We start from the raw sequence: 21319 nt of genomic DNA, 5'->3' as shown, positions 1-21319 counted from the left end.
TTTAAGTGCTGGGCTATTTCTTAGCTGGACGAAGTAACTTCCTGGAGTCTTGTTGTCACGGTCAGTAAGGTTGCCAGGCAACCAGTGGAGACTTCAGTCCAGCACATAACCCCCCATGAAACTACAACGTGTCCTTTTTACACTTTGGTTTTTGTAGAGATTAAACAAACAAGATATAATGTGTCAACTAGTGAGCTTTAGAGGTGTTGGCGGATTTTGTTTCATTCAGATATAGCCAGGCTAGCTGTTTCCCTCTGTTTTCAGTCTTAATGCTAAGCTAAGCTACCGGGCAGCTGGCTGTAGTTTCATATTTGCAGTACAGATTTGAGAATTTTCTTCTCATCTAACTCTTGGCAAGAGAGCAAATTTAAAGCGTATTTCACAAAAGGTCAAAACTCTTCCTTTAACCTAAACTGACTGATCATGTTTCCATGCACAGATAAGAAGAAAACACTCATTCACACATTGCATTTGAGGGTAGAGTGTGAATCAAAAGCACTACAAATCACAGATGCAGAGTTTATTATAAAATGTATAAAAACTTTCACATATGTGATGAATGTCACCTCCTGTAGCACTCAGAGAAACAAAGGACTGCAACAGAGGCCTAGACTATCAGATTTGTATTCAACATGTTTTCATAGGCATGACAAAGTAGATTTACAATACTGCCAAAGGAATTGTTAAAACAAGGCTCTTCTCCCTCTCTCTGACAGTTCTTCATTGTCCTGCTGATAATTCTTCTGGCAGAGCTGATATTACTCATTCTGTTCTTTGTGTACTCAGATAAGGTAAGTTAATTTTGTTTTCCATGTTGTGTCTGAATGTTAAAACTTACGTCTGTTATTGTTCCAGTTGACCTGGTAACATTTTCTTTATGCACTTCACCACGGCTTATCCATGCCAAGGTTGTGAGGCATACATTCCAGTTTGAATGCCCTAGACTTGGAAAGTTAATGTGTTAAAGCTTGCGCAAACACACACACACAGGACCACACACAACTGCACAAAGCAATAAAAAGTGTTAGCGTGATAAACATATCCATGTTCCAGTTGCTTCCGGGGATCCGAGTTTACTTTTTTTATATTTGGTTGTTTCTCAGACAGGAGGTTGAATGTCTTCATTCTGCCATTAACCCAGCAGTCAAAGGTTAGGCCACAAAATGCAGCCCAATCCCGACCAGTTGGCTCCCTGTAATTGGTTCTAAGCACATTTCCCATGACCCTTGCATGGGCTCAAGTCAGGTGTATGTCTGTGTGGCGAACAGATGACGATATGTAAAGCTCTGGAGATTATTGACATTCATGTACAGACTAGATTCTTCTCCATGTTTAATTAAATCGCCCCACAAATGTTTCATCCTGAAGATGACAAATGTCTTGCCGGGAAAAGCAATGAAGACTTCTATCTGTTTTCAAGGACACGTTGTTGATGGATCCGTCTATTTATATATTCAAAGTCTCTATGTCACCCGGCCCTTGGGACGCCGGCTAATTCTCCCTCTTTGTTCTGAGGTTATTGCTCAAACTTAGTCTCTCAGGCAGATAAAGGAATTCATTTAGCAGCCAATCCATTCTCAGATTTGGATCAGGTCTCGGAGGCACACCCTGTCAGGAGTAAATATGTCTGCAGCCTTATCTCCAAAATATTACCGGCTTAACTTTGGGGGAAAAAAACTCCAAACCCTGATCCCTCTGGTGGAATTTTAATAGAGTGCCTCTTGACTTCAACGTAGCACCTTCCCATTACCTGTGAAGTCAGGAAAAGACAGCCAAGTAGGGTTGAGGATTTCTTAAATGTGAAATCAAATGAGTCGGCACTAGTAAGGGATAGGGCGTTAGTCGGGGAGAACTATCTCATTCACACAAGTGAATAGCACCCGTATTTTATGTTTCTCCCATCTTGCCAAATTAAAGTGTGTTTACTGGCTTACCTGGCTTAGACCTAATTGGATGTGAGACTACAATAATGCTGATCACTACCAAATTTATTTCCCTTTATTGGTCTTCAAATGTCATTGAAAAGCAAGGCCATCACAACAAATTATATGTTAATGCAGATGGCATTTTCAGACAGCCTCCAAATACGATGTCCTGCAAATTTGAGGAAATTGTGTGGTGCTATTACTCAGATGGCATTTTATGATAAAGAATGTGAAAGATTTGAATAAGTACAACTGGTGTACAGTCACACAAGGCCTTCAAATGTTGCTCTGTTTTTTTCTCTCCTCCTGGCTGGCTTCTCTCCAATGAAATCTAGTATGCCATGTGAGGCTCTCCTCATCCTCTGCTACAGGCTGTGATCAGAAGAATCACTAATTCACTTCCCCTATTTGATCTTCTAATCACAAGGCATTTATTAACCAGTCTGGAAGACATATAGTAGTTGGCAGCTTGTAAATGTGTATCAACAGAGGCCTGCAAAACAGTCTTTCAAATAGGTCAACTTTAAGTCATGAGTGACACCACTGTGATCCTTCCGGGTGACAAGCTGTCGACGAGATGTGAGGAAGAAACGAACATATAGGATCTGTTTTGCTGGAGGAACACATTTTTTCACTGCTTTTATTCAGTTCCCCTGTCTCACCCCTTACTTCTGCATTTCCACCAGTTTAATCCTGCTTAAGAGGTACAGCGCTTACTTCTTAATGGAGAATCTCTCTCTCTTCTTCCCCACTGCAGCAGTCTTGCATCCAGGTATGGCTTCTGTGTAGGTACCCCCTCTCTCGCGCCACAGCTCAGTGGTGTTAAGCTCTTTGATTAAATGCCATGTAGAGGCCATAGTATAATAAAGGCTGGCCCTGCAGTTAGCAACCAGCTGACTACAGCAGATGGCTGGGCCACAAACCAGATTACAGCCATCCGTCTTTAACGCTGTGACCTCATTGTGCCTCCGTCGACCCAACACGCCGAGCCGAACACCAAGGTTTATTAACTCAGAATCAGGAAGCAGAACCTGGAAAGCAGAGAAGGGAAGCTCCAAAGAATGTGTACGGGGATGCAGGGAGAGTGGGTGAAAAAGAAAATGCAGAGGGGGGGAACGTATGGAGGGAAAGCAGGTGGAAAGAGGTGAAAGAAAAAGGGAGGTGAGATGCAGTATCTAAGGCAGGGCAGGGAAGGAAGATGAATGTGTTAGGAAGGGAAGTTGTTAGAGGAGAGAGGGAGAACTACATAAAAATAGTCTGAACAGAGGAGCAAAAGAGGAGAGGTGTCACTGTAAAGTTTTAGAAAGAGAGTCAGGAGAAAGGCAATGATGTCATGGAGGAGGAAGGGAGGTTAGTCACATAAAAGACCATTTCAGAGAACAGAAATGACCTTACAACATCCATGATTTATCTTACTAACAATCCAACAAACCAGCAGACACATCTAGTCATATGTTGAAATAGTGTACAGAATTATGTTCAGTCCCTGGCCATGCTTTTCTTTTTCCAGACCAATTACAGAGAAGTAGTGGGGGTCTTCCCCTCGCTCTCTGTCGAGTGCCCTGGCCTCAGGCTACCCGGCACAGGCTTGGAGAGCAACTGAGGGAATTAAGTATCCTGTTTAATGATGTGCTGTTGAGGACCTCTGGGTGAGATCCTGTTTATCTCCACATCATTTATTACACTTTTCCAGGCAGTTAGCTAACGCACTTATCCATAGCTGTGCAATCAGAGCAACAGTAAAATATTGTTAGCGTCGGTTCTTAGGGTCCTACAGAATCAAAGGATGTGACAAGTAGAGCTAGTGTGCCCTGTATACATGTGGCCGAAGAATTATTGTGGAAGAGAGTATAAGAGTACTGAACACTGAAAGAGGTGCCTTAGAGTGAATGCAACAAATAAGATGTGAAAAGGGAAGATGCTATGGGTTGATATGAGTTTGTCCTTGAAAAGTATATAGCTAATGATGGAAGATGGGGTGTGACTGTCACGTTAATGTTTGGTTATGAGGTAACACTCTTTCAATACTGTTGTACAGCTGACTGGAGTTAAGCCAACTGTGATCTGATAATACAGAAAAAAGACTTGCTTTCTTTCATTTGAAGAAACACTCAAATAAGTGACAGTTTGTTCTGAATTGTGTAGCTGATTAAGACTTCATAGAGTGAGTCATGTTTAAAGACTGAAGATGAGATCAGAGGGGGGAGATGAGGTGAGTACGACAGGGAATAGAAATTTGAAGAATAGTGGATTTTCAGTTTACCACTGGCACGATTCTGACGCCTGCTTTAATGGAAAAATCCAAGTTATAGTTATGAAAGTATTTCAATTCAATTTATTTATATAGCGCCAATTCATAATAGAAGTTATCTCATTGCACTTTTCCTATAGAGCAGGTCTAGACCGTACTCTTTATAATGTTATTTACAGAGACCCAACAAATCCTACCATGAGCAAGCACTTGGCAACAGTGGCCAGAACAGGCAGAAACCTTGGACAGAACCAGACTCAATGGTGGGCGCTGCCGCTGCCGTGTTAGGTTTTGAGAGAGAAGGAGAGGGAAGAGGGGGAGCACAATGCAAATTCCACCTAGAAATTTTTAATTGTAATAATGTAATGGTAGTGGTAATATTAATATGAATAGAGTAATATTAATAGGAATGAAAGTCATAGGAATAATAATGACAATAATAGTAACAGAGCCAATAACAACAACTGTAGTAGCAGTTGTCGAGCAGGAACACGGGGGCAGCGGGTGGGCCTCAACCACAGATCCAGTCTCTGCAGCTCCAGAGGCAGAAATACCTGCTGAAAGCGACAGAAGGAGAGAGGGGAGAAATGAGAAAGCACAGAACTACGGAAGAGAGATGATGTCGAGTTAGTAACATGCAGTATTAATTAGGACCGTATCGTTTTCCACTTATCATCATCAAAAGTTACCTCAACCATAACCAAAATAACTTGACCTAAATGTAACCACATTGTTGTCAAGGCAAATCTCTAGCTATGGTACAAATAAGCCATAATTTTTCATTCCAAAACATGTGCTTTTCACATGAATCATCATAGGAATCTATTGTTTTTCCAGAGTGCAGATAGGTACAGTATGTTGTGTTATGATGTGTATGCGTCAAGAACCTGCCCTAGTATTCTAGGAGGGTAAATGTGCAAGTAAAGGAAGGAGTGACAGTTCTGCAGTTCCCCTCAGCTCTACAGTGCATTATAACTCTTCAAGCTTATTGTTTTGGTTTTCCAGCCTTCAACTTTACTGTTTTGGTTCACTCTCACCGCTCCCACACATTGTTTTCGGCCACAGCAGGCAGCTGTCTGCAAAAAACATCAGATAGACAAAGTTAAGAGCCAGATATTTCTCTCTGGAGTTGGTGGAGACCAAACCAGAGAATATTAGACTTACATTTGCCACATGGCCAGAGACACAACTCCAAATGAATGATAATATTACTCCAATGCTGCTGGATGTGGAAACAAGCAACTTTTTTCTAATTTGTTAGTCATATGAACTTAGAAGGTGATAACATGTTGGTGTTTTGTTCACAGCTTGTGTTTGCTGCCCCAAGTGGCCAAACAATTTGAGATAACAGGTTTATGTTAAGAGAATTTTCAGTGAGCGTAGCGCCAACAGAAGGTGGCAGACTACTAAAAACTTTCATTTTTATCTGGCTACATTTTTACATACTGTATGTACCATTTGTCTTGTTTCACAGATGGGTTGTTTTTTCATTTAGTTGGCTTCTTTCTCAGAGTGGTAATATGTTTACTAAAACACCTGCATAGTCTGCTGTTGTTGTTGTTGTTGTTGTTGTTTTAGTACTGCAGAGACTGTGATTCATTTGGAATTAAACACTGTAACATCGTTTGAAGATTGTAATTGCTCAAAGTGATAAATAGCAGTTGGGTAAAAGTGAATAAAAACTCACACAATACACAAATTGCTCTTCTATACACCCATCACACCACCAACTGTAAATAAGCAATACTTTTGTGAGGAGCTCAAACTGCCCTCTGAGAAACCAGTTGTTCGTTCTCAGAGGCAAAACTAATGAGAAAGAAATACAAGAGAATCAACACTGCGGTACAACTCGCATATCTCTAAATTTGTTCTTCCATGGCAGAATTTGTCACCTACATGGCACAGATGTAACCTTTGCTGTCTGAACAGGAAAATTGGATTTGAGGTGCAACATTGAAACACCAACGAAAAGACCGGATCTTTGACATTTATAAAAATTGGAGCAGTCAGCTCGGACATGGCTATGTACTCTGATAATGAGCAAGCAGTGTGGCTCCATGTCTGCATGGTGACAAGTCCCAGTGTACCTGGCTCCCAAGGTGTTTACATGTCACCAGATCTGGGGCCCAATTCTGACAGTAGGGAGTCCTTGCACTGGAGTTATTAAAGTCTCTGTGCTTGGATCAGGAAAAAAAAGCATAAGACAAACTAAAAAAGTAAATAAAGAAAAGCTTTAATACCTTACCATTTGGTCATTTCAGTACTGGCTTGGGTGTATTGTATTATTACAGCTTTTCAAGTGACAGACAGGTGTTTATCAGATGATCCACCACCCACTCTCTGTTCTCTGCTTTTGTGAACAGTGACAGAAAACACACACCAATTTGGATAGAAAGCCTATTCCTTCCTCCGCCCTGTCAACATGTATATCTGCACGTCTCCCTCTGTTTTCTTGCTTTCAATGACTGATGTGTGTTGGCCCGGCTGGCCGAGCTGAACCCTAGATTTCTGTGATGAATGTGCTGTCCTGTATTGCTGAGCGTGGACTTGGTCAGCCCAGAGGAAACCACAAGCTTATCTGTTTAATGAGAAGTATGAGCCATGTATCAGGGTTTTGCCAGTATGCCACACTTTAGGTATTGCATTGATGCCCGGTGGCAACTTTGAGAGGAAACTTACCTGGAGTTAAACGTTGCCAAAGTATGATGTTGGACTGTTATTTGTGAACAATTTCCAGTACCAGCAACATGAGCTTCAGTCAAGAAGTTAGTTTTCCTTATCAGAAAAAATAGGCTAATGCAACAAAGATGTGTTGTATCTGCTCCTTTCGCAAGCAGAAAATGGGGCAGAGCATTGCATGATCAAATCCCTGTTTGTTCTGCAGCCATTTGTCTGCCTATCGTTAGTGGTAAATCTGGATCATTAAGTTTCATTTCACACTGTAACAAAGACTTCCACACATGAAATGGAAGATGTACAGAGACTTATTGGAGACCCTGAAGATGATTTTTATTGTAGTGGGGGGGAGGCCTGCTCTCTAGTGACTGTTAGTGAGGAGTCAGTAATGAGCGAGCAGCATACCATATAGCCTAGATGGAGAGGAGAAGATAGAGGATAGAAACAAAGTATGAGGCAGAGATTGATGATGCTGCTCTTCATCTTGTTTTCCTACACAAGGACAGATATGGTAGGGCCTGCAGCCTGAGGTGCAATACACAGATGCACTCCTTTGCATCAGCAAAGTTACAGAGTGAGAAAGAAGAATTTGATTTGAAATGATACTAATCGTGTTTCAGAGAATGTTATAAATGGGTTTTGCATGATTAATGATTACTAAATAATTTTATTGCCAGGGAAACTTTAATTGCTCAGTAAAAAAATCTGTTTCATTTTTATGTTTAATTCGGCAAATAGTTTTCTTATGCCTTGCAGCTCAGAAAACAAGGGTTTGAGGGGTTTTATTCCCACCAATAAATTGCTTAACCACTTAATTAAAACTTAATCTAGTTTTCTGTACGATCAAAGGAAGGTTTGGTATGTCTCTCATATACAGTGCAGTGTACAGAATACAGGTCTCTGCTGAGCTACACATGTCAAATGACATTAAAATTGTATTTCTTTTATAAAAGCAGACATTATCTACCAGGCTGCTTCATTTTTCCTGCTTATATTATTTTTTAACTGAAGGATTTATGACTTATTGTGTGCAGAATTTTTTTTCTGGGCATAGTCTGAGGCCTTAAGCTTTAACTATTAAAGCAAGTGCGTTCCTTTTGTTGTGATATAACTTGTATTGCCTGTGAAGATGTACAGCAGGGTTCTGGCAGTCCATGTCATTTTCCCAGTAATAATTACCCCTTATCTGAAGCGCCTCTCAATCTATCCTGGCAGTTAGCAAATCCCCACTGGCAAAGCAAACTGCAGGAGAACTAAAGCTCTGATTTTGTATCTCATTAACACATCTAATGAGATATTAATCTCCATCAGACATGACACAACCCTGAGCGCATTGTTGGGGTTCAGTCAAGAGGAAAATGATTTGTTAGCTCTGCTGAAGGGCATGTTGAAGCTGTGTGTGTGGAGCGAAGCGACACATGACTTGTGTCAGATCTGCAGTCATGCAAAAGTCCAAGTCACTTGTAGGGTTATTTTTAGATGACAAGAAAAAAGGTTACCTGTAACTGAGCTGCTGTCGTTTTCCACTGGTATTTTCTGTCTTTACATTCTAGTTGTTGCCGTCAGCTGTCTATGTACTCTTTTCATCATGATTAGTCAGTTGACAATCCATGATCAATCATACACAATCCTCTGAAAACACTAAAAAGTACTTCACTGCACGCCATGGACACCACCATGATCGGCAGTTTGAAAAGAGCAGAATAATGTGAATGCACCCTTACAAACACTCAAGTTTCAACTGTCTATTCCAATATAAAGACTAATTAATTAATGCTAAAACTCAACAGTTCTTGCTCAACCAACCCCTTTAAACCAAGGTCTCTAACCAAGGCTGGTGTTGTCTTTTTTCGTCTCCAGGTGAGACAGAACGCAAAGCAGGATCTGAAGGATGGGCTGGCTCTCTATAACTCAGAAAACAACATAGGCCTGAGAAATGCCTGGAACATCATCCAGGCAGAGGTAGGCAGCCCGCACACCATGCATTACATCAAGTATTAGAAACATTAGCATAAACGTTCACTTCACTAAATGCAAAGTTTTACTGAAATATTCCAGCTAATGTATTTCCTGGCTTGTAGCTGTGTCATTAATGTGACTTTAAAGGTCAAAACTGGCTGTTGAAGCACACTTCATTCCATTATTGGAGTCCTCTAAATCAAAGGGACTAATTATGATACTTATTACATTAAAGTTAGTTTGAGGTCTCCTTGGACTGACAGGAAGCATTAACTAATCTGTGTCCAATGTGTGTGTGTGTGTGTGTGTGGCATTCACAGTGGAAGTGCTGTGGTGTGATAGCATACACCGACTGGCACGAGGCCCTGAAGGAGAAGGTAGTTCCTGACCGCTGCTGCCAGGAGCATTACCAGAACTGTGGGCGTAACTCCACCAACATGTTCTGGAACAGGGTGAGTTCACATTGGCTGTAATGTAAATGCATGTAAATACAGTGGGTACGGAAAGTATTCAGACCCCTTTAAATTTTTCACTCTTTGTTTCATTGCAGCCATTTGCTAAAATCAAAAAAGTTTATTTTATTTCTCATTAAGGTACACTCAGCACCCCATCTTGACAGAAAAAAACAGAAATGTAGAAATATTTGCAAATTTATTAAAAAAGAAAAACTGAAATATCACATGGTCATAAGTATTCAGACCCTTTGTTGTGACACTCACATGTTGTCCATTTCTTCTGATCCTCCTTGAGGTTGGTTCTACGGCTTCATTGGAGTCCAGCTGTGTTTAATTAAACTGATTGGACTTGATTAGGAAAGGCACACACCTGTCTATATAAGACCTTACAGCTCACAGTGCATGTCAGAGCAGGAAGAGAGCAAGGAACTGCCCAAGGAGCTCAGAGACAGAATTGTGGCAAGGCACGGATCTGGCCAAGGTTACAAATAAATTTCTGCAGTACTCAAAGTTCCTAAGAGCACAGTGGCCTCCATAATCCTTAAATGGAAGAAGTTTGGGATGACCAGAACTCTTCCTAGACCTGGCCGCCCAGCCAAACTGAGCAATCGTGGGAGAAGAGCCTTGGTGAGAGAGGTAAAGAAGAACCCAAAGATCACTGTGGCTGAGCTCCAAAGATGCAGTAGGGAGATGGGAGAAAGTTCCAAAAAGTCAACTATCACTGCAGCCATCCACCAGTCGGGGCTTTATGGCAGAGTGGCCCGACGGAAGCCTCTCCTCAGTGCAAGACATATGAAAGCCTGCATAGAGTTTGCAAAAAAACACATGAAGGACTCCCAGACTATGAGAAATAAGATCCTCTGGTCTGAGACCAAGGTTGAACTTTTTGGCGTTTATTCTAAGCGGTATGTGTGGAGAAAACCAGATACTGCTCATCACCTGCCCAATACAATCCCAAAACAGTGAAACATGGTGGTGGCAGCATCATGCTATGGGGGTGTTTTTCAGCTGCAGGGACAGGATGACTGGTTGCAATTGAAGGAAAGATGAATGCAGTCAAGTACAGAGAGATCCTGGAAGAAAACCTCTTCCAGAGTGCTCAGGACCTCAGATTGGGCCGAAGGTTCACCTTCCAACAAGACAATGACCCTGAGCACACAGCTAAAAAAACAAAGCAGTGGCTTCGGAACAACTCTGTGACCATTCTTGAGTGGCCCAGCCAGAGCCCTGACCTAAACCCAATTGAGCATCTCTGGAGAGACCTGAAAATGGCTGTCCACCAACGTTCAGCATCCAACCTGACGGAACTGGAAAGGATCTGCAAGGAAGAATGGCAGAGGATCCCCAAATCCAGGTGTGAAAGACTTGTTGCATCATTACCAAGAAGACTCATGGCTGTACTAGCTCAAAAGGTTGCTTCCACTCAATACTGAGCAAAGGGTCTGAATACTTATGAACATGTGATATTTCAGTTTTTCATAATTTGCATAAATTTCTACATTTCTGTTTTTGTTTTGTTTTGTTTCTGTCAAGATGGGGTGCTGAGTGTACATTTATGAGAAATAAAATTAACTTTTTGATTTTTAGCAAATGGCTGCAATGAAACGAAGAGTGAAAAATTTAAAGGGGTCTGAATACTTTCCGTACCCACTGTAAATGTGCATAAATGTTATTTGTTATACACACTGTATTATATAACCATGGAAGGATTACTGAATGGGTGTACTGGGCACAGCTTCTTTTTAAGTGACATTTCTTGTTGCAAAGTCAATTAAACAGCTACAAAGAGACTGAATACAAAGAGTCAAAATGACTACAAAGATACACAAAACCACTATGTCTGGGTGTCTTGCTCATACCGTATGTAGGAGGTGGCCCATTGTCTCATAATTCGTCTATGGATATAACACTAGTGGGATCATCAGCCAGATCCATACGGTCTTATTGTTTCACATCAAGTTTTGTTTGAATATACAGTATGTGGTTTTAAATAATAATTATGTGGATATAGGACACTGACTGATGTTAGTAATGGATTCACAGGGGACATAAAATTCATAAATCTTATATATTTTAAATCTTTGGTCCATCTGTTCAGTAGTTGCTTTTACAACCCTCTTTTGTGTACTTAAAGTAGCTTTAAAGTTTTCGTCTTATTGCTGAATTCTGGATTTTTTTTTCCATTATGCATGAGACAACAGTCCTTTTTCCCAAAAATCTTGCAGCAAAATGTTCACCAATCTCCCCCCATTACAAGTCTAATCTGCTATTGGTCTGGCATGTGGTTTGTTAGCAGGTCCAAAGTAGGGGATTAAAAGCTGTAATATAATTGCCAAAGTGAGAATAGACAGACATTGAGCTGGCCCATTGGGAAAGCGCAGCACTGAAAGCCTGTGTGTAATCCTGCCCAGAGGAGACGGCCACACACTATATAGTTAAGCCTTACATGCTGCCTCAGCACCCACACTCAAGAAGGGGCACCACTTTCACCCCACCTCAACCTTTTATATATATATATAAAAGTCATTGCTCATGGGTAATTCATTTGTTTTAACACCTCACCTGGTAGTTCATTCATCCGAGGGTACATCTCATATGTAAGAGATGTATTTTTTCTATAAAAGCGGGAACTGGATGGTTTTTCTAGGTGACCAAACAGGCTACGAGCCCTATTGCGTAAGTGACATGATTTCCTCTGCCACACTGAAAATGCACATTTCTTTAGTGGTATCTTTACAAGCTTTTGTTCCATTTTAGGGCTGCTTTGAGAAAGTGGAGGAATGGCTGGATGACAACAAGCACCTGCTGGGAACCATAGGCATGGTGATCTTGGTAGTGCAGGTAGGAGGCTTAGAGATAAACTTTCCTTCTCCATTTGTTTTTGTTTTTCCCATTTATTTTCCCTCTCTGTTTCTTCTTCTCAACATGTTTATTTAAAAAAAAAAACATGTGCATCTAGTGGCCTCAGTGCCACCACCATCTACTGAGAAAGTTATGAGGCCTGTGCTCAGTGGGCGTTCTGGGCACCCACACATCTTGAAATATTGAAGTCACTGTCTTCTGCACCCCGATCCTGTCTGGGAGAATCAAAGCCACCTGGCTTTGTGCCAAGCAGGCTGTAGTCATGTATAAGGAGCCATGAGAAGATAGGAGAGTGGAGATACTGAATATAGAGGAGCAGGTATAGAGTCGCAGGGAGGTTTGATAGATATTCCTCCAAAGGTACCATTTCTCTTTTTGCCCTAAACTCTTCTTTACATCTATTCCTCTTTGTACAGTGAGGCTCTCACTGTCTTTGCAGTAGTTTTTCCACTTACTTTGCCTTGCACAAATTTGACTGCTGGAGTGTTTTCTTTATGTTTATTCGCTCCAGACAGTCAAGATGCCAACTGCACAGGCGTTAGCTGCTGCTAGCTAGCAATGCACCGACCATGTGTGTGCAGAAAGTGTCTTTGCTGCTGTGTTTGTGTGACAACTCAACTGATTTTACAACTCATCAGGAACTCCACTTTCTGTAATCTTCCTCCAGTCTCTCCTTTTTCCTGTAGTCTGTACGTTTATGAAATGAAGCCATAAAACCCCGGGATAAGTGGGAAGTTTTCGCTCAAGTTGAAACATTTTTAGCTCACGCGGAGATGTCTTTTTAATAGGCAAGCACGATGGCAGCAAGACAGTCTTGGGTCTGGATCCAGAAACAGCCAGTGCATGTTGTCCCTGTGGGTCTAAAGACATGCATGTTGATGACAATTTGAGACTCTAAATTGATTGTTTGTCTATATGTGCCACCCCCTGTGATAGACCGGTACCCTGCCTCATGCCTTATGTAAATGGATGGACCTTTACGTATCATACATTTATGTCACTCACTTCTTAATAGTTAACTTTCCATCCAAATGTGGCACAAATTTCAACAGAATTTCCGGAAAATCTGCAAAACAAAATGCAGAAACGATGCAGAACATGTGATGGAAATACGTCATTTATGTTTGTTTCACATACTAATTTGAGGAATGTTACAGTCATATCATTCACCACAGATCTGATGTTTTCATATGCTTGAGTGACGCTTAAGTCATGTGCTTCTTGTACATCATGTCTGTTTCCATCACACTTTGTTGCATTTTGTTTTCCTCCACACATCAGCTTTTCAATCCCTTTTTTTGCAACATGTTGACTGTTTTTTGAATTTTCCACTCTGGTTTTTGTTATACACAAACTGAAAATACGGATGAAAACAGGAGGGCGGAAAGGCACTTAAAATTTCGGTTTATGCAATGTATCATTTCCTGCACTGTGCTTCTTCCTTTTCACTTTTAATGCTTTCAACACTTTATTTTCCCAGCGCTCCCTGTGACTGTGCTCATGCAAGACAAGTCTTCAGTTTGCTAATACATGAAACCTTAGTTCATTCAGAGCAAGGTGGCCTCACTATGAAATCTCTGCATTGAGTTTTGTAAGATTCTGCACATTTCTCAGGGGAAGATGGTGCTTGAGCTTTAGTGTAAGTTCACAGCCTCACTGAGAGAAAGTCAGCATGGTATATTGGCTAGCTTCAGATCACTGTGTATTCATGACAAGAACACACTCTTCTTACATGCTGTCATGTATTTATTCTAACTCACAGACTCTTTTCTCTCTGACACTATCTCCTCTCTGTCTGGTCATTCTTCTCCAAACACTCGTACAGTATGCACATGCAGAACAGTGACAAATATTGGCCCTGTTTGGAGACTGATAAAGTCTTCATGCAGAATGAAACCCCACAACACTGACTCGGCTGACATTGATTTTAATGATCTCGCTCCTTCTCTATACACACACACACACACACACACACACACACACACACACACACACACACACTCTCTCTCTCTCTCCTCACTCTGATTCAGGTGAGGGGTGGAAGAGTCGAGAAAATTGACCTTGAGCTGTCAGATTAGCAGACTTGAAGGCAAGGTGGAGGACGTGAGAGTGATGAGCATCATGAAAAGCTGATGCCCCTCAACTCAATGCAATGTCACATAATAGCCAGAGGAACAGAGAACTGGCTTATGAATGATTTAGACTAGCAGCATATATGACTGACTTTGACAAAAGCCTTTATGTATTCTTTAACTTCACCCACAATGGTTTAAGAAATGTCAGCCGTATTTATATATGACTGTGCTTTGAAGAGTCTTGTCGGAGCGACTGGCCATGCTGTCTCAAGCAGACAGCAAAAACTTTGAACCACATGTAAATAACCGGGTTGGTTTTGAAGCACTAAGGCAGTTTTTCACTGGTCTTAACTCCCCCTAAGCTGGATGTTTACCTCAAATGGCACTTCATGTTTTGATTGACAGCAGCTTAAGGTAGCATTTTCTCTGAAGCAGCCCTGCGAATTAGGTTTTGAGTGAAACTAAAGAAAGAGAATCAGCAGCTTTCCCTGGCATAATCACATCCCGTAGGAAACCCCAGTGGAGGCTGTTTGCAGGAAGTCCACCTTGCCTTTTGAGTAAAGACTATGCACCATACAGCACTTTGCAGATTCCCTGCCATGCGAACTTTGCCAGATAATGGTTTTAGGATCAGCCTTATGACTGTGTTTGATGTAGAAGTATCAGGGGTAATGGAAACTTCAAAGAGATAGCTGGCTACTTTGATTCAGTGGCATCTCAATTTACTTAATTGACTTAATGCTTGTGCACGCTGTACATGTTTTCCATCACAAAGATTCCAGAGCTCGCGTTTGAAGGCCATCTGAGTAAAAGAGAGTGAACGAAAATGTGCTCGCACTTCACCACAGGATTTATTGTGCATCACAACACACGGCAGCCCAAGGCATCAACATCAAAAAGTCCACACAGAGACACACATGTGCACACATATACATAAACACATGCATATACACTATACATGCAGACACAAATTCACTATCTCCTTCTTGTTTCCTCCACAGCTCCTGGGCATGGCGTTCTCCATGACGCTGTTCCACCACATCCACAGAACGGGGAAGAAGTACGATGCTTAGCCTTTAGGGGAGGCACCCAATGGAAAGGAGCCCCACTGCCTAATGGGATAAGACTCTGATTTAAACACCCCTGCTTCCCCCTTCTCTTTATAACCTCTTTAGAGTATCCTTTGCCCCCCCCTCCCTTCCCAGACCTTCTGTACAGATTCCAGCTGTGTCCCCGCTCTGTTCTGCTCTCTCCTCTCACCATTCATTTTGCCAAAGAGTAACACAACTGGAAGAGAAGGGACACTTACTTTTGGCAAGGAAGATAATCCCATTGGTTGTCACTCTTCTTGAGTACATTTCTATTTCATGTTCTTATTTCTTTTTTTTTGCTTGGACTAACAATTTGCTGGAAAGGAAGGACGGACTTTGAGACAATGAAGACTTTACTATTGCCCACACACCCCACTCCGAGGCAAAGAGAACATATGAAACTGATAATACCCTTTTTTCCTCATGTTGACTAAAGTCAAGCCCCTTTTCACTTGTAAATGAAAAAAGTTCCAACATGGCATGCTAGTTTTCTACTTTACTGATTTACCTTTGTTGTCGAAATGTCTTCATTTTTTTTTTTTATGTCATCGACGCTCCTGTGGAATGTAAGTGTCGAACAGATCAGTGCAATGAGCTCTCAGACATGCAGCGTGTGTCTGGGGTTGGATTTGACGTGACGTTGCTGTGGTGGGGCACAGACATGTCAGGGTGGTGTTTAATGTAATCCATGATTCCTACTTTTTTCACTCAACTATAGAGATTTGATGGAGGAACGTCATGTAAGCGTGAGGAATCATCAGTGGATTTATTTTATACCAAACTCTGCAGTATCCTCTGAATAATAAATTGTAATGCACAAATCTGCCTGTGAACACACACACACACACGCACGCACACACACACACACTTTTTACTGCCACACAGCTGCAGTATTCCCATTCCCTGAGAGACAATACAAATGGTGTAAAATGGCTGTTTATTAGGGCTCCACCAGGACTGTCAAGTGAAGAGATCTGGGTGATGAAGTTCCCCTTCGAGAATACAGACTGAATTGTGTGTGTGTGTGTGTGTGTGTGTGTGTGTGTGTGTGTGTGTGTGTGTGTGTGTGTGTGTGTGTGCGTAGCTTTGTGGGTGTATTTTATCACATTGTCCAAGCTGCAGATCAAAAAAAAAATACAGCACATAGAAACACGGAGAAGCAAGGTCACGAGGGGCAAAAACATAGCAGACATGTTGTCTCCCTGCTGCCAATTGTGTTAGCGGAGGCTGCTAGAGCCTTTCTCTTCTATATTCTTGAGCTCTCGTCCAATTGCTCTGCCCTCTTCATTCTCTCTCTCTCTGGCTGTCAACCCCCATATTCTTCCCAAATGTCAGAAAGCAATAGGCTTTCTGCTCCATACGTAAACACAGTACCTCTGCTGACATTTCTGTTCAGTTACACCTCTGGTTTGCAACTTCACTGATTTTACATTAAGCATCCTTTTTTTGCAGCCACAGAGGAAGGGGTGGCGGGACTGTAGGCAGATCAAAGCTAAGACAGATAGGTAAGGCAACATGCCCTGTAGGACATGTCTGTTTATGTCTGATTCGCTGCAGGAGACCTGAGCATCAGCCTGCCTCTTTAAGACTGAAAATACTTCTACATCTGCTGTGGTGACTTAAAGAAAATGCCCACCAGTGTGTCTGCTTGAGGCTTCAAAATGTCTGAGCATGTGAGAGGCGGTGGTGAAAAGGATTATCTTATTGTTAAAGGATAATTTTAGTTTTGGCCAGATTATGATTGATGGTTGTCATCAGTTCTGATAGCATTGTACTCACCAAAGTAAATGCTGAGGTCTGAGAACATGGTTTTAACATTTCCACAGAGGGGGGATTATTTTGCCCTACACACCCACACAGGTGTTTTCAGTTACTCTTGCTGATGAGATTAGGGAGTTTTGGAGGGCACTGTGCGTACATTTCATACGCAGAATTCAGATACTGAAAATGTGGGACAGTAAAAATAGTGCACTACACTATATAGCAAATGGGGAGTGATTTCGGACACCTATTTTTGTGGCTCTGGCACAGGAAGACGTCCCCAGTGCACTGATTGGCTTGTATGTTTCTTCAACAACCAGACAACAGCCGTCAATGAGTCCAAGCCCAGACCTGTTTCAATTGGCTATGTGCTTCTTGCCCCATCAGACTTCTTTTTAGAAATGTTGTCACATTCCCAGATCTCAGCAAAGAATTTACAGTACTATTACTGATAGGAATAATGGGCCAAACTACAGAAATAAGACCAAGTTGTAATAAACTGGAATTACCCTTTAACGGGAGAAGACAAGTGATCATTTGTTTGCTGCTGTTGGAAGCCGAGTAGAGAAATCATGGGGACCAAAAGTGGCTGCGTTCTAAACTGTATCCAAGGTAATCGTTGACAGGATAGTTTGTTGCTTTGGATGAAGCCTTGCAACTCAGACACTGTGCATTGCTGCTACATGGACAAAAATTACCAACCAAGACTCACTCATTAGACATTCTTCCAGTCTGGTAGCCTGTATGCCTCAGAGTATCACCTGAAGTCATTCTTAATGTTGTTGTTTTTTAACTGGTTTTATAATGACTTAATCTGAGAGACACAGTTTTAGGAAGAGGGGGGTTCGTGCATCAGGAAGCAATAGATTTAGGCTGTGATGTGCAGCGACCCTGCTGGCTGTGATTCACTGCCTGCCCCCATATGCTCCAACTCTTCTTGCTGTGTCCATTGGGGGAACATGACAGCTGCTGATGTACAGCGCAGGCACGAGCGGTCACATCTCTGCATGGCTGCCTGCACAAACTCTCTACACATCCCTTATTTACGGCCTCGCTCTGCAGACACCCGGCGCTACATATACGGTAACTGGCAGCACTGACACTGTAGAAATACTGCTGTGCTGTTTGGACGCCTCAAAACAGCTTTGAGGTATATTCTGCACCCGGGAGGGGTTATAGGAGAAATAGCTGCAACTAGTTCTGTAAATCAGACTGTATTGTACCCTAACTGCAGGCAAGGAGTTCAGAAGAAACCCAAGATAAATATTTTGTTGCGTTGCTTTGTCTTGCATGGGGTGGAAAAGTGTTTAAACGCGGAAGTCACAGAAAATGTGAGAAAAGTGGAAATAAAACAAATCCAGTGTCTGTCTCCAAATCTGACGCCATACAGACCCAGCATGCAAACTGTGTAACTCGTTGCCACCCACTGATCTGACTGTGCTGACATTCTGACATTTTCTGCTCTGTGTGAACTCCCTTTCAGCTCTGCCACTGTCACCTGGTTTTCTTGAGAAAATGTTCCTTCGTGTTTTTAGAATGCAGGAATGAATGCATTTTAACAAATGCTGTTTAATGATGTTATTTTTGTACATTTGTTGTCGCTGTTTTAATGTTTGTTTTTATACGATGTACTGTTATTTTTCTGTAGTTGTAAGCTGTTTTTACTGTCTTTTTTTTCATGACAGAAGCTCATTGTCGCTCATTGTGAGAACATGACACCGTTAAGAATTAGTTTCTTAGAGGATTAGTCTTTGCGATGTTCCTCTACAAGGTGCAAAAACACCTTTCTGTCTTAACATTGCTACAGGCAGTTAAAGCAATTAGGTCAGAATTGATAAAGAGGGAAAATTTGGCATATAGCATCGGGTGAAGCCCACTAAAGACATACTGCACGCTTGTCGTCTGACTTTAAATAAATTAGGACGTGCTGGTATAATCTGCAGTATATCTTTTAAAACTGCCAGTGTAAGGCCGATTATGTATTTGTAGAGCATGATCTATTAGATGAGACTGAACAACACGGAGCTCATGTCACTACAGTATACCAGCCCTGTAGGTTAGCCCCGGATGTAAATATTTACAACTGATGTAACTTACTGTTACACTGCCTACTCCACTTGTAATCACATTTATATTGACAGTTTGATTGCCATTTTCTAATTCTGAATTGCCTGAAAAACCAATGCTCTTTTATGCTCATTTACACACATACCTTCCACCCATACGTCATCCATGTTTGTTTTTCTGCCTCAGTTTTCTTCTTTAGTACAGGAGCAGTGTAAATTTGTGTTTTTGTCAGTATGGTTTTCATATTTTATTTGACTGCATTTGCATCTTGTAGTAAGACACATTTTTCCGTATGTTTTTTTGTTGTTTTTTTTGGAAGGAGTATAAATGGAAGTACTCCCAGTAAGCCACAGAGCTGGTAAAGGAAGAATGCACATGCAGTAATTGGGTTTTGTCTGCTGTGAAAAATTTAAACACAGAAACTGTTTTGGATTTTTTTTTTGCCACCTTCGACATATTATTTCTGTAATCTCCTCCTAATCCTTCCCCCGTGCTAGTGCTGAATATCTGAGCAGTGGAAATGTATGCTCTAGAAATGGTGTGTTTGATGTTGTGTTCTGCTGGGTGGCACTATCTGATACCTGCCAGCCTTGTCCTGTGGAGTTTTCTGCTACATGTGAAAGCACTCTGAATATCTATACTAGGTGGTGAACTACCGTCTCTTTATTCTCTAAATCAACTATTTTTTAAATAAAGGAAAGAGTGTCACAAAATCCCACGATACCGTACGCTCATTGCCTTTCATGTTTAATGACTTGATGCTCCTGATGTATTCTCTTTTTATGTCCCTGTCAATTATATATGCTGCATTTAAACAGTGTTTGATGCTGGATTTTTTGGGGGTTGGAAGACAGGACTTGGCATGAAGAGCAAAGTGAAGCGCTGTCGCAGCATATCCCATGGTGTATTGAATGAAAGAGAGTGGCATCGCCGCCTTAAAATGGCCTCTTTTTTTAAAATAATAACTAAACCTGAGGGACTGTTGTCCTAAAGACGCTGAGATGAGCTAATGGTAGTCAGCCAGTCGAGCAGAGGGTTTTTTTAAAGAACAAAAGGGAGATGATGAAAGTGGGAACCATCGCCAATTTGTCTCGTGTTTCTACAGCACGGAGTGAGCAGCAGAGTATTTTTGTATGGAGCTTTATCCCTTTTTAAACCTAATTGTTATCAGGCCCATGTGTGATAGTGAGTGGAGTTTATTGTGCCATTCCATCCTGGCTTTTTGTTTTACATCACTGTTCCTTCTATGCAAAAATATGACCTATTTTGACTCTTTGTACAGATTATTTTGTATGAGTAACATGTACTGAAATAAAGTGAACGGAATCAACCGTGGATATTTTTTCCCCCTAATTGTTATTACAGCATTTCACCCCCCCCCCATCCTTACCAGAACTCATTTCATTAATCTGAATTGGGAAGGCTTTCATTTTGATGAGACTGTTTAGTTTGTCCCTGCGCAGCATTATTCAGCTTGTTAACCTGCAGTGGAGGTGATATGCAGGTTGTTTCTGCTGCTGTCTGTTCTCAATCTGTCATGTTTCCCTGAGTAAACTCTCTATCATGTTAACTGCACGGCAGTGAGGCTTTTTGGTCTTTGTCATGCTGTTTTGACACAACTTCACATGCAAACACATGCATTAGACTATTTGTTCTTTAAAACTTCAGTTAGTTTAAAAGATCTATTTAAATGTGCAGTCGGAAGTACACTAAAGATTTTAATTTTACAGTGTTTATATAAATGCAATTAAAGTAAAACCTATTCAAGCTTTTTTAAAGGAATAGTTTGACATTTTGGGAAATACACTTATTTGCTTTCTTGCCAAGAGTTCCATGATAAGATTGATACCACTCTTATGTCAGTATGATAAATATGAAGCTACAGCTAGCAGCTGTTTAGCAACTGGAAACAGGGGGGAAGTGCTAACCTGGCTCTGACAATGATAACAAAATCCACCTACAAACACCTCTGAAGCTAGCTTATTAACATGTTGTATTTTGCTTGTTTAATCTGTACAAAAACCAAAGTGTAAAAATATCTTGGTTTTACGAGGGCGCTGTGTGCCAGACTATTTTTTAGCCTGGTGCAGTTAACCCCAGTAAAACCACAACATGTCAATTTTACAATTTGATTTCCCGCTGCTTCCAGTCTTTATGTTATGCTAAGCTAACCAGCTGCTGGCAGTAGCTTATATTG

The 21319-nt window shown here is 41.3% G+C and overlaps 1 protein-coding gene across 7 annotated transcripts in view; it reads left to right on the top strand.

Annotated features, from left to right (window-relative positions):
• The window catches only part of tspan9a (tetraspanin 9a), a 164706-nt gene extending 144249 nt beyond the window's left edge, over window positions 1–20457 (top strand). For all 7 annotated transcript variants that reach the window (XM_044193368.1, XM_044193367.1, XM_044193364.1 and 4 more), the window contains 5 exons: window positions 717–791; window positions 8713–8814; window positions 9132–9263; window positions 12024–12107; window positions 15205–20457. In XM_044193368.1, coding sequence (XP_044049303.1) covers window positions 717–791; window positions 8713–8814; window positions 9132–9263; window positions 12024–12107; window positions 15205–15276 — 465 coding nt within the window. In that variant the 3' untranslated portion in view covers window positions 15277–20457. The remainder of the gene's footprint in view (window positions 1–716; window positions 792–8712; window positions 8815–9131; window positions 9264–12023; window positions 12108–15204) is intronic.
• Window positions 20458–21319: the final 862 nt, after the last annotated feature.

This window comes from Siniperca chuatsi, linkage group LG4 (genome assembly GCF_020085105.1).
Source record: "Siniperca chuatsi isolate FFG_IHB_CAS linkage group LG4, ASM2008510v1, whole genome shotgun sequence".
Classification (NCBI taxonomy): Eukaryota; Metazoa; Chordata; class Actinopteri; order Centrarchiformes; family Sinipercidae; genus Siniperca; species Siniperca chuatsi.
The sequence above is the reverse complement of the archived record's forward strand: the minus strand, read 5'-3'. Positions and strand labels throughout refer to the sequence as shown.